General features: G+C 31.3%; 1 protein-coding gene across 6 annotated transcripts in view; it reads left to right on the top strand.

The window, feature by feature from the left end:
* Window positions 1-14098, top strand: part of LOC148614456 (potassium voltage-gated channel subfamily KQT member 1-like) — an 81740-nt gene that overhangs the window by 45479 nt on the left and 22163 nt on the right. For all 6 annotated transcript variants that reach the window (XM_088588537.1, XM_088588542.1, XM_088588540.1 and 3 more), the window contains 2 exons: window positions 2726-2816; window positions 4292-4418. In XM_088588537.1, coding sequence (XP_088444663.1) covers window positions 2726-2816; window positions 4292-4418 — 218 coding nt within the window. The remainder of the gene's footprint in view (window positions 1-2725; window positions 2817-4291; window positions 4419-14098) is intronic.

Here is a 14098-nt window from a genome sequence, read left to right as displayed (position 1 = left end):
TGAATTGACTAGGAATGGTCTGTATTCATTGAAATACATTGAAATACCAATAATTGTTTGGAACCTTGACCTCATTCTATAATTTCTGGGCCGCTTACACTAAGGTCATGCATACCCACAGCCATTTGACCTTGGTTTACTTACAATGGTTATTGAAGACTTTCATGCTGTGTTCAACAATAACTTGAAAATTTAAACTGTAGCTGTCTGCTTTTTGTATGTTATATTAAAAAGTCAGCTATAGTTTATCAAAGAAAAATGCCTTGAAGGGCATATAAAAATCTGTCTTTTTAGATCATTTTGTACTATCTACTACTCATACTATGACTGGATGAATTTCAATACTTGCTGAATGAGGGAATGCTTGAATGTTTGATTAAATTAAATAGATAGAATATAGCCCCATTTTATAATCATCCTGAGAGGGAGTCTTTTGTATTCATGCAAGGATTACTTTTGCCATCTATATAATGAAACCAACTTGCTAAAGTTATGTTCTGGATTAAAACTAGTACAGTGTCCTAGATATTAATCTCATTAGTAATCTTATAACTTAATAGTATTGTCAATCTACTTTAACAATTTTCTTTAGATTAAATTAAGTATCATTTTAGAATCACCCACAGGAATAGCCCATGCCTCTAACAAATCAAATCTCCTTGGTAAAAAATCAAGACGTTATTAACTCAGATTACAGAAAAAATTGATCTAAAATGGGCTGCCAATTTATTTGAAGGGAATATTTTTAGAGAAGACTTGCGAAGAAGGAATTTTATAGGCCAATGTATTACATGTATTATGATTTACAAATGTCCATCCCTCTGTCTGTCCATTTTATTGTCACACCATAACTTGGGAAACTCTAATATGAGATTCTGAAGTACTCCCCGGGCATTTCTCTGGGTTTTTTATGTTAATTTTATTACATGTATATTAAATTTCTCTTTTTTTTAAATTTTGTTTAAATTTGGTGTAGAAGTTGGCATCCTTTAACATTATCGTATTGTAGACAAACACTTAGTTATTAATGATCCATAGATGCCTGTTCATGATATATTCTGATAACAACAACTTAGAAGTCATAAGGGATTTACATACATTGGAAATACGATGTATAATGGTAGCTTGGATAACACAATGATCTGTAGGAATATTAGCAATTACAGTGTCTCTGAATCTGTACAATTTATCAATCCTGGCTGTCACTGAGCTATAGGTTTTCTGGTTTGCAGGCAACCAGTTTCACTTCCTGCTCATGCAATTTCTTTGGTAATGATTTCGGTAATATAAAACATCTTGCAAGTGTATATGGGAAAGTGCAGATTTATCATGCAACTTGTAATAAATCAATCATTAGCATTCTTGATGCATTTTATAAAAGTTAAAGAAATTGATAAGGGTTCATTTAAGATCATTGCATGTAGCGTGTTACTGATTCCAAGTGTCTTGTTGTGTTTAAAATCTTACAAATTTGACATAAATTGCAACTTGTTATATTTTTCAATGTTTTCTCTCTAGCGCTGAACTAGACCCTCTGAACTATTTCTTTTCAGAAATTATATTTCTGTTTATGTTACTAAGTACTTGTCATCACAGAGATGAACAGGGACAATTATTTGTTGTGCTTTTCTGTTCATTCTGTGCTCTATTTTATCATTCAAGTTCGAACTGGAAAATGATATTTGATCTGAAGTGTATCTTCAGAATTCTTATGACCTAAAAAATCTTCTAATTATTAATAGCTTTTTATTCTCAGAAATTGTAAATAAAAAGATAATTATATACCCCAACAAACAAAGTTTGGTATATAGGAATCACCCTGTATGTCTGCCTGTTTGTCCGTCTGCTCACATTTCTTGTAAATGCAACCCCTCCTGAACCACTCCTGTTGGATTTCGAGGAAAATTTACAGGAAGGTTGGGTATCATATGTGCATGAAGGAATATGATTACAGTCGAAGGCTTTAGACCAAAGGGAGATTATCCAAATTAAGGGTTTTACATGTTTAAACCTTGTTAGTGCAATCCTTCTAAACAGCTCAAGGAAATTATATAGGGAAGTTGGGTATCATATATGCATGAAGAAATATAATAACTATTGGAGGACTCTTAAGGGAAATAATCCAAATTAAAGGTTTTAATATTTAGAATCTTGTAAGCACAACTCCTAGATTACTCAAGGGAGTTTAATGAAGTCTTACAGCAAGGTTAGGTATCATATGTTAGATATGCATGAAGGGATATAATTACGGTCAGCAGACTCCAAGATAGGATAATTAAACAGGCATTTTACATTTTAGTTCATTTGAAGTGGGGGCTTTTGCTCACAATATATATCCCCCTGTCTTCTTTAAGTTTTATGATACTAAATTTGGATCAGATTTGTAGGAAAACAAAACAAACTTTATATTTATTTTGGTCCGTCAGTAGACCAAAAAATACAATAACTTTCCCCTCATTCAGCGAGTGGGCAGTACAGTACACACATATATTGGAATAACCTTGTCCATCCATCCATCCATCTGTTATAGATGGATTGATTGCAAATTTGATACATTTGGCTTTATATAGATGGGGCATATGTTGTAAGCAATTTTGGTTGCTGTCCAAATATATCATCTTAATGTATGAGTAGAGGTAAGCTTAGCTTGACAATGTGTGCAACTTCATGTTTTATCTTTGAATGTTTACAATATGTTTCATATTTAATATATCTTTTTTTTCAGATTTATGATGGTTTTAATATGTCTAATATTTAGCGTATTGTCAACTATTGACCAGTATGAAAAATTTGCTAACGAAACATTATTTTATATGGTAAGTACCTTTCTTGAGCATAAGGCACAATGGAGAATGTTGAATAGCACTGTTCTAGAGCTGCCATTTACTTTTGTTGCTTTGTATTATTATTTTTGTTTAATTTATGTTCTTTGTTGTGTGTGTCTGTTTTCCATGTCTGTTCTTTGTCCCTGGATTACATTCTTATGATTTCTGGTAGAATCTTGGTTCCTGTGATTACTTTTTTCAGTGATAGAATGTTTTTCTGTAACTGTTATGGAGACAAGCAAATGAACATTAATGTAAACATACTACAAAGGTACACATTGCGTTCAGTGAACTAAACAAAACATACTACAAAGGTACACATTGCATTCAGTAAACTAAACAAAACATACTACATAGTTAGACATTGTGTTCAGTGAATTAAACAAAACATACTACAAAGTTAGACATTGTGTTCAGTGAATTAAACAAAACATACTACAAAGTTAGACATTGTGTTCAGTGAACTAAACAAAACATATTACAAAGTTAGACATTGTGTTCAGTGAACTAAACAAAACATAAAACAAAGTTAGACATTTCGTTCAGTGAACTAAACAAAACATACTACAAAGGTACACATTGTGTTCAGTGAACTACACAAAACATACTACAAAGTTATATATTGTGTTTGATGAACAGAAACAAAAACATACTACAGTTATATGTTGTGTTCAGTGAACTAAACAAAACATACTACAAAGGTACACATTGTGTTCAGTGAACTAAACAAAACACTACAAAGGTACACATTGTGTTCAGTGAACTAAGCAAAACATATTACAAAGGTTTACATTGTGGTCAGTGATCAAACTTTAACAGTATGTTATTTTTCCATAAGCAAGAAATTCTGCTTTCAATATAGTAAAAAAATGTTTTGGAGTTGACATTTCCAGAAAGTCACTAGAAATATGCTATAGCTTACATATTTTATGACCATGCAAATACCTCCTTCATAAACTAAATTACATATGCTTGCTTATTTCTCATTAACATTATGACCCCAAGGGTTAATACTTGTTTAGAATGAAGTAATTGGTTCAGTATTGTCAAATGATTTGTTTTGAACTCACATTTATGACAGAATCAAATCATAATTGAAGCTACAGTGATGTTTGTCTTACAAAATCTAACAAAATGACAAATTAATCGAGCTTATTACTGGTAGTTCTTACTGCACACATTCCAAGGCTATTTGTCAACAGTTAATACACTTTTATGCAGGACTTCATCACACACATGTCTATTTAAACAGTCATTTAATATCTCAAATGATACTACTATTTCAATACTAGTTAAACTGACTGTTTAATTTAGCTGTCTTTCTGATTATAAATATCATAATTTTGAATGTAATGCATTATCAAACTCTACCTGTTCCATTATATATAATATTATTTCTTTTTCATGACAGACAAATTACATTTTTTGTTAGAACACTTGTCACTGTTTGATTTTTATACTTTCAGGAAATAGTTTTAGTTTTATTTTTTGGTTTGGAGTATGTTATTCGATTATGGTCTGCAGGGTGCAGGAGTAAATACCAAAGTCTCAAAGGGAGATTACTGTTTGCAAGGAAACCCATATCTGTAATAGGTAGGTTAAAGCAATCATTTTGCACAATATTAATGAGTTATCTCCCTTTTTGTAATGAATTTCAATACTTTCTTTGTAATTTTTTTCTCTTTAACCATGGCAGTTAATCAAACCAACATACAACTTTTGGAAAGGGTCCATTTGTGATATGAAATGGATAAAAAAAATTTTAAAACAAATTTTATCAAGTGCAATCCACTGTCTGGTTTTTGCATGGACACTCTTGTAAGTACATGTATTGTTCTATCATGACAAGTTACAGCTTAAGTTTGAATTTTGTTCTGGCCCATTGATTGATTTTGTGCTGAGTTTTGGCCCTTGAACTTAAAAAATTCTTCCAATAACTCAGTTTTCCACACTTTTTTGTCATGCTGGCAGATAAACTTTTGGGGTTTACATATCACGGTTGGTTTGATTTGCTTGTTTCAAATTTTAATGAAAGGAATCTTTATACATCCAAGATTTTATTACATCAAGGTTTTTGATATCACAAGCTTGTAAAAACATTTACAAAATTGTTCAATCGATATGAGGAACTCACTCTCAAATTCAGATGTACTTGTAATGGATTAATATGTGCAGGTATCTCTCACCCTTTGTTTTAAGGTAATATTCTACACAAAACATGGAAAGCTCGATACTTACCCAATAAGTTACCTAAACCATTGAATAGGCTCATTTGTAAGGATATAGTTATGATACTGTTGTCAAATTGTTTAGGATAGCATTTTTAGCTCAGCTGGCCTAGAGGCTGTGTGAGCTATTGTCATCACTTTACATCCATCATCATCTGTCATCGTTAGTTTCTTCTCCTCTGAAACTGCTCTACCAGATAGACTGAAACTTGGCATGGTTGTTTCTTAGGGTATCCTGCACAAACTAATTGTTTAAAACTTCTGAAACTTAGAAAAACATGGATACTGTTACTAAAAATAGAATATACCGGTCAAAATACAGTTTTTTACAAGTGACTCAAAAAATGTTGAATTCAGCAAAACTCTGACAGTGGGTAATATTGTTCACCATCAAAAGATGGACCGTTGCTGAAATTTTCAAAATAATTCACCGCCTGATGAACAGATTTTTTTTGTAGTTTTTCACATTTACAAGTTTGAAATTCTTCTTCTCTGGAACAAAGTGACAAAATTTAATGAAAGTTGGTGTAATTGTTCCTTAAGGTATCATGCACAATCTGATCATTTAAGATTTTTGAAATTTAGAAAATTATGGCCACTGTTACTAAAAATAGAACATAGAGGTTGAAATACATTTTTTTGCAAATAACTAAAAAAAATAACAATTTTGAATTTAGCAAATTCTGACAGTGGGTACAAATTGTTCACCATCAAAAAACAAATCTATGTTGAATTTTCAAAATGATTCATAATCTGATGATGGCCCTTGAAACTGATTTTTAGTAGTTTTTTTTACGTTTACAACTTTGAAAAATCTTCTTCCCTGAAACCATGTGACACAAAAAAATGAAAGTTGACCTAATTGTTCCTTAGGTTATCCTGCACAAACTGATCATTTAAATTTTTTCATAGATTAAAAAATGTGGCTGTCATTACTAGAAATATAACAGAGAGATCGAAATACAGTTTTTTTTGCAAATAACTAAAAAGCTGTTTAATTAGCAAAATTCTGGAGGAGGTTAATATTGGTTACCATCAGAACTAACCTCTGCCAAAATTTTCAAAATGATTTGTCACCCCATGTGAGAATTGTGGCCTGGGAAACAAAATTTATTTTCCTTTTCTAACCTGTACAATTTTGAAAAGCTTCTTCTCAGAAACTGTGCAACAAAATTTAATGAAAGTTGGCATAACTGTTTCTTAGAGTATCCCGCACAAACTGATTGTTTAAAATTTTTCATCGCTTGAAAAACATGGCTGTCATTACTAAAAAATAAAACAAAGAGTCAAAATGGCATTTTTTGCTAATTTTTTTTCTGAACTATTGAAGAATAATGAAGATGGAAGGTTTAGATAAACATGATATTCTGAGTTGATTGGCAGTATTGAATTTTTTTTAAGAAGCCATTTTCAACAGTTGCTGGGATTCCAATGATTTTTTTTTTATTTCTGTGGGAAACATGGTATTCTAAGTTGAATGGTGATGGTTTATATATGATAAGGTCTCCTGAGATGAATGTTTTATAACTATGATTTAATTATTTTATGTTCTTTCTTGGTAAATGTATAGGATGCTAATCCCCACCTTGGTAGGATAACTGGGTATAGGGTCCCCTGTGAAAAACACTTTTCAACATTTTACAGTGCCTTAGGTACTCATGCATTTGAACTTTCATCATTCATCAATAAATGCTCTTTTTCAGCAATTGCTTGGTCAAACATGATAACAAAGCATGATACCTTTACTTACAGAGTTAATAGGGCATGGTTTGCCAGATGAGCCATTCAGGCTGTTTGAAAGCCTCTTGTTTGGTATTAAAATTGATTTGCTCATATGGTCTTTACATAAAAATAAAAACACTATATATAAAAGCAGTTTTTGAAATGACATAGGTTGTATCCTTATTGTATCTCTTGTTATGTACCGTGATTCTCACCCGGTATCAGTAGAATTGGGATTGATTTTACATACGATGGGGACTTAACTTTTTGAAAGTTTAAGCTGGTCTGGAGCTGGCATGTCAGATCACTGCTCATAGTCCTTAGTTTGTACATTTGTGTAATTTATATTAAGTTTCTTTCTTTCTATTGTAACAAGGGACTCAGACTTTTTTTCAGGTCCTTTGATTATTTTAATGAGTTATTTTCTGTGGGTTTTTCTTGCTAACAAATTATGCAAGAAGTTTGAATTCTGTTCTGTTCAACAGAATTTTCTTTCAGTATGTGACTTTGTATTGCCATGCAATACTCTCAGAATGCTAGCAATGTTACAAGTTACAGTAAAGAAAAAAAAACTATGAAAAGTTGAGATTATATATTGCTTTCAATACTGCTGGGTATTCTCTGATTGTTATCATATGGAAACTTTGGAAAAATAGATTATATGATTTACTTCCTATTACATAATATACACTCTCCATACAATATAGATGAGCTTGTGCATTGTGGTTTATTCTGGCACTAATGTAACAATTTTGATAAAAGTTTATGTCTAAGTACCATGGGAAAACTGAATTTCATTGTTGGATTGTTAGTTTGTCTGTAGACATTCTGCAAGCTAATTAAATAAGTACTAATTGGTTATGTAATCGGTAATGGAAATTCCAAGTGACTGTTGACAAGTACAAAATTGTATTTATAAAATGTCCACTTCTGTGCTGTTTAATTTTCAGTATATTTATTTAATATGTATTGCCCTGCCCTTGTTTATAACACTACAGAAAGAACTTAGTACTGGTAATGATTATCACAGGTTCAATGTGGATACAATGTTTAGATACTGGCCTTTAGATTGATTTGAAATTTTGTATGTTCTTGCAGCCTTTTTCTGATTCGAAATGTTTGGGACTAATATGTTTTTGTGCCTCTTATCTAACTAGTAGTTTGGGGTGTGCCTCCATATAGTTAACTTGTTGAGTTCATTCTGATTTTAACTCTCTTTTTTATTTTTACACTATATATTTCAATTGTACCTGTATGCCTGCATGATCACTTTAATACAAATGTGAGAGAAAAAACTGCTCTAATAAGTTTTAAATATACTGTAATGAAAAATGAGTTGGTAGTGTATTCTCCGGAGATAATCCTGATCATATACAATATTTCAAAGCAGTTTTCATCACAGATAATTATGTAATTTACATTAAGCTCTTATCTCTATCTACAATCTCAACTATTTACTGGATTTTGTGCAGTTTATTCCAATTCCACTCAGATATATAACATTTCAGAAATTACCATCATAAAGTTTTTTTATATTTTAACTTTGCTTATCTTTTCATCACTAGTTTTCACATGCTGATTTCCTTTTCAAAACCAGGTTTTATGAATAATGTAAATACTCTTGGGCTTACTTAGGTATGCACCATGAGGTAACCCCAAGCATGGTTTGAAAGTTGATGCATCTCATTGCATAATCAAATCAACAAAATTGAATTATAGATAACCATGTAGAACTGTAATTAATTGGTGTTATCGTCTTGTTGTTTAAGGGGGAGAAAAATATTTCATTGCATAATTTGTCTGATGTAAATAAAATGAAGTAACTTGCCTGAAGACTTACCGGTACTATCAAGGTGCACTTGACAGTATGAAAGAGAAAAGAATATGCCTATAATTCCAGACATAGTGCTGATTGATTGATTTTAGTTTGATATCTGCCTGTATATTGTTCATACATTTAAGAATGACAAAAGCTTTATTTTTCCATTACTTATCCAGTTGACTTTAACTAAGTTACTAAGTTCCTATTTTGACACTATATTCATCTGTATCATTTAGTGTAATCATTTGAAGATGAATTGTGGTTTTGTCCATGTTTGGCTGACTGGATGACCTCTGAATTATATTATATCATATGGTCTCCTGTCACTTGTTTAGTCTTGTTGAATAGGTTTTAAACTGTTTCTGCTTTGATGACAGATGCTGGTTCTACAAAGTTATTCCATGAGTCAGCTGATCTGTGCATGAATGGATATTTCCTTATGTTCAATCATGGGAAAATCTGTTGTCATTATCTCAGTAACCTTATAATATTTTATACCATTAATCCTTATACAGTAATACTACCTGTTGTAAAGTCCACATTTTAATATTAAATTATTATTTATTTTACAAGTATGAACTTCTGACCTTTGTATTATAATTTTGTGGTCCTAAGTTGCAGCTATGATTTTCTTTTCAAATTCTGCTTCTTAAATATTACAATAAAGATTTTACCAGTATTTCCTTTTTTTGTCAAATTCCTCTTTCTTCCCTGTATAGTCTTTACCTTTGGATTATATTCTTTTGATAACTTTGATTCTTGATTCCCTGGAATCATTCCTGAAACCATGGGTTCAAATAATGGCTGGCTATGGTCCACGACCTCAATTTCTTATATAGGATCATTGAGATTTTATTTACCTAGGTACATCAGGGACTCACTATAATCTAGATTTAATCATTGAGGACCTTCCAATTTTTGGTGGACCTTTTATTTAGGATGCAAAAAGACCAGGATCTTTACTCTTGAAAAATAAATGTGAACCCCTTTGGCTTCAGACATATTCTGATGTAAATGATGATTCCATTCTACCATGTGAGAAATATCTACAACAAAAAAGGTATTAATAATCAATTTTTAACTTTTGAATTTCATTGATATAGTTCCATTGTGAAATAAATTCAGACTTGACAATAAGATGATAAATTATTAAAATGCTAATTCCACCTCACTAATAAGACATGTTACACTACTTAATTACCTTTTCCACTTATTTTTTTTTCTTTCTATGTTTTTTAATTATTTCAAGACAAAAAAATATAATGGTCCATCAAATATCAATTTTAAAGTACACATGTACAAGTAATTCTATTTACCAGTGTAAACCTTTTTTTTTTGTCCTATGTAAAGCTTTTAATGTTTCATTCCAACAGCACACAAATAGAAATACATGTATATAATTTAATATAAAAAAAACAAGACAAGTTTTAGGTTTCTATTTAACTTATAATTCATCCACAATTTAGCTTTGAAGAAAAAATGAAACTAATTGATATTAGCTCTTTCTAAGAATAGGCAATATATCTAACTAATTAATAGCCACAAAACTAGACTTGTTACAAGTCTCTGTGTATAAGATTGGTATTTCTACACTACTAACTATTCCCTATCCATCTTAGCACTGTATACAGATATCTGTAATACAGATGGATCATGAATAAATATTTGATATTATCAGCAACCTCATTGTTTTTTCCATTGTTGTTACTGCCTGATAACTTCTATCTCAGCCTACTGTCCTGATACATGTACTGAAAAATTCTGGTAATTACTAGTGACGACCCTGCGTCAAATAGACTGCAATGTTGCTGATAAACAGGATAACTTCAGCCATGAACATCTCAACAGAACATCATTTCTCACTAAGGAGACAAACATATTCCTATCCTTATCCGTGTGACATATAAAACATGCAATGTTTGTGACATCACAATAAGAAGTTGTATGGCTTCCCATAAATTCGAAGGAAGTTTGGCAGGCACAGCATTCTAAATTGGTGAAATAATCACAAAATTAAATCTTAAAGTAAGAAAAAGAATCATACACTACTGAAAAAAGCAAGACTAGGAAATCTCGGACACACCCTTTGGATAGATTTCAATGTTCTGTAACTTGGCAAAGTCTCCTTTATATAGAACTTGAAATCTTACCTTTGAGTGTCTGAGATTTTTCTATCACATTCTCGGCAGTGTGAGATTCTTGATATCTTCCCTAATGGGCTCATCGTGAATTTTTTTGTTCTCAGCTTCAAAACAGCTGTTATTTTTAATGAACTGATATTAATTTAAATAATACATGTATTACAGAGAGACTTGTAGCAAGTCTGCAACAAATATGATTAATAGAAATCAAATTTCACAAACAATAGTTACAATTTGATAGCAATGACAAAGAATCCATTTTAGGACAGTCATTCAATGCTTTCTTTGATCTATTATTGGTAAAAAGATTACAGACTAGCAGACAGATTTTATCAAAACACTCTCTCAGTGATTATAGCATAATGAGTGCTTAATTTGCCCTTCTGTGCAGTGATTACAGATTTGTTTAAAACATGTTCAAGAATCAACTAAATTTGTCTTAATGATAATTAAGGATTTTTTTAAATAAAATTAAGTATAAAATTAGTCATTATTATTGATTGGTATTAGTTCAAGTGATTGGGATTGAAAATAAACATGGAATTTCTCCGAATTTCTGATTTTTTTATATAATAAATTACTTTAAACATATTAAATTCAGCAGTTTTACAGATCCTGTCTAGTAAGCAAATTTGCTGTTATATCTAGATTTTTTTTTTAAATTACTAGTGTTATATTGTGTTGCTGACCAATTTTGCAGTTACTTTTCTTTCCGCTTTTTTAGCTCATCTGATCAAAAGACTAGTGAGCTATTGCCATCACTTGACATCCAGTATCGTTTATTTCCTTTGCAGTCGTTATCAATTTTTCAAAACTCTTTTTCTCTAAAACTACTAGACCAATCAGAACCAAACTTGCTATAAATGATCCTTATGGTATTCTGCATAGAACTGATGTGGGGGTTTTTGCTAAAAAAAAATATGGCACCTTACTAAAATTAAAACATAGTAGTCAGACAGAAGTTTTTGCATATATTTCCAGAACTGTTAGGTTTTGCTGAATTCTGAATCATGGGTTAAAATGTTCATGATGAGATCTATCTTTGGTTAAATTTTCGTTCTAATCTGTTAAGCCATGTTGGAGTTATTGCCCTTTTTAGAAGTTTTTTCCCTTATTTTAGTGTTATTTATTTCAAAAGTCTTCTCTTCCGAAAATTCCAGATGAATTTGAGCAGAACTAAGTATGAATATTCCTTAGGATATTTTGCACAAAACTGACGTTGAAATTTTTTATCTGTCGAAAAACATGTCCGCTGTTACTAAAAATAGAAGATAGGGTCAGACGGAAGTTTTTCCCATATATTTCCAAAACCATTAGGTTAAGCCAATTCTTTGAAGTGCCAAAATGATCCTTATTGTAAGGTAGTACTGTACAGTTGGGTCATTTCTGAAAATTTGGTCTCATTTTGTTGAAATAAAGCTGTTTCGAGGCAGCCCACCCAGAAATTTTGCAGTGTTTTATTTAATCCTTGGTGTGTGAAGGTTCAAGTAATTTATAAGTAATTTAGTGATTATTGTCATGAAATCCAGTAGCCATGGTAACATACTTAAAAAAAATATTACTGACTTTTAGTACAAACCTGTTGTGCCTTTGCAAAACTAACAGCAAAATACTATGTTTTATATCAGGCACTTAGACAATGTGTGAAGGAGGTGGAAAATGGGTAAAAATAATAACACCCTTTTCAATTCATTTTCTCACAGTTTTAGTTCCTAAAGTTTTTGCGAAATAAGGAATTTGAAAATCAGCTAGCTGATGCCGAGGACAGAACCTAATACAGCAGGGAATAGAAATGTTTCGTATACAGTTCTTCATTTGAATTATACCTGTTTACCATTACATATATTACATCTATGTATAAATGCTTAACTACATTTAAACAAAAATATCCACCAAATTTCAACTTTAAATTTAAGCTTTACAAAATTAGACCAGGTCAACTTGATATGGGAAACAGTGCATCTAATTGTAACTGTATAGTGCACCCTTAGGCCTACAAAGGTCTGCTTTGGACCAAAGTTTTCAGATGACTCCTTGTTAGAGTTAATGCCCTTAAAAGGTGAAAAATGATATTTTTCGGTTTTCAGCTAATCTCTTGAAAACAATGGTAGATAAAATGAAACTTTTAGTTGATAGATTGATTCTTATGTTAAGTTCTACCAATATCTTCGAGTCAAAATTGTTGGACAACTCCTTGTTAGAGTTATTGCCCTTGAAAGGCAAAAAGTTGTCTAGATGAGCGATTCAGGGACCTGGGAGCCTCTTGTTTTTCCACAGCAAAAATAGCAGATTAATATATTTATAGTAATCAGTTGGCTTTGAGCTAGAGAGAATGAATTGATGCATTTTAGGCCATTTCAGATTCATCTTTGTGTTTCATTGTTTCTACACCTATTATCCCCAAGATGTAATTCATAGTCACTTCATTTTAAATGACCACAATTTTTGGTCCAATATTGGAATCAGGCTGTCATTGTTTATGGTCAATCGATGGACAATTTTGTTTCCAGGGAAGAACTTTGGTATAAGTTTATAGATCTTTATACCAAGCATTGCATGCGAGGCTAACAATAGACTTTCAGCCAAACCAGAATAGGAACAGACAGGACTGCAGAAATGGGTCAGGGAAGGGACTTCAAAGTGAAACAGCCATTAAATTGGTTTGAAATTAAAATATGCAATTCAAAAACCAAGAAAAATTTTTATAAAAAGAATTATTTACAGTATCTAGACCTGTACACTGAATTATTTAAAAAAAAAAAACGCATAACCATTTACCAGTCCTATCTCGCCCATTTCAGCCATTGTCAATGGCTTTTCAATGCTTAAACAAAGGTTAGAAAATGTATGTGCCTAACTCTTATGAAAATTACACACCACGCAAGGAAGCCTAAAGCTTCAAAAATATTTTACTTCCAGAAGTGAAATGAACCAAAAGCAATTTGATAAGGCCTTGTTAAGAATTCCTTTTTTGATTAATTAAAGTAAGAACCTGCTGGAATGAAGAGTTAATTACATGTTTGAATTTTTCATGCATTTTATAGTTACATGTTGATTAATTGAGGTTAGAAGCTGATGGAATGAGGGATGGATGATTACAGGAATAAATATTTAATGTTTTGGTGATTTTCAACTGCATTAATGTCAATTAGCTGTGTTAAGATTCATTGTAAAGTGTAAAAACAGTAATTAAAATTGTGGTATGAGGATTTTTTTTGCAAGACATATTTATATTACAAAAACTCGTTCAAAAAGTTCATGGGTGTGTCTTTAATTATAGAAAATAATATTTTACAAGCTAACTGTAATCTGTTATCTTTTTCCAATGATGATTCTTCTATGTACCAGTCTCATGCATTC

Source organism: Perna viridis, chromosome 6 (assembly GCF_037379345.1).
Source record: "Perna viridis isolate PV_CMFRI_1.1 ecotype Kerala chromosome 6, ASM3737934v1, whole genome shotgun sequence".
Taxonomy (NCBI): Eukaryota; Metazoa; Mollusca; class Bivalvia; order Mytilida; family Mytilidae; genus Perna; species Perna viridis.
This window is presented reverse-complemented; position numbering and strand designations above follow the sequence as displayed.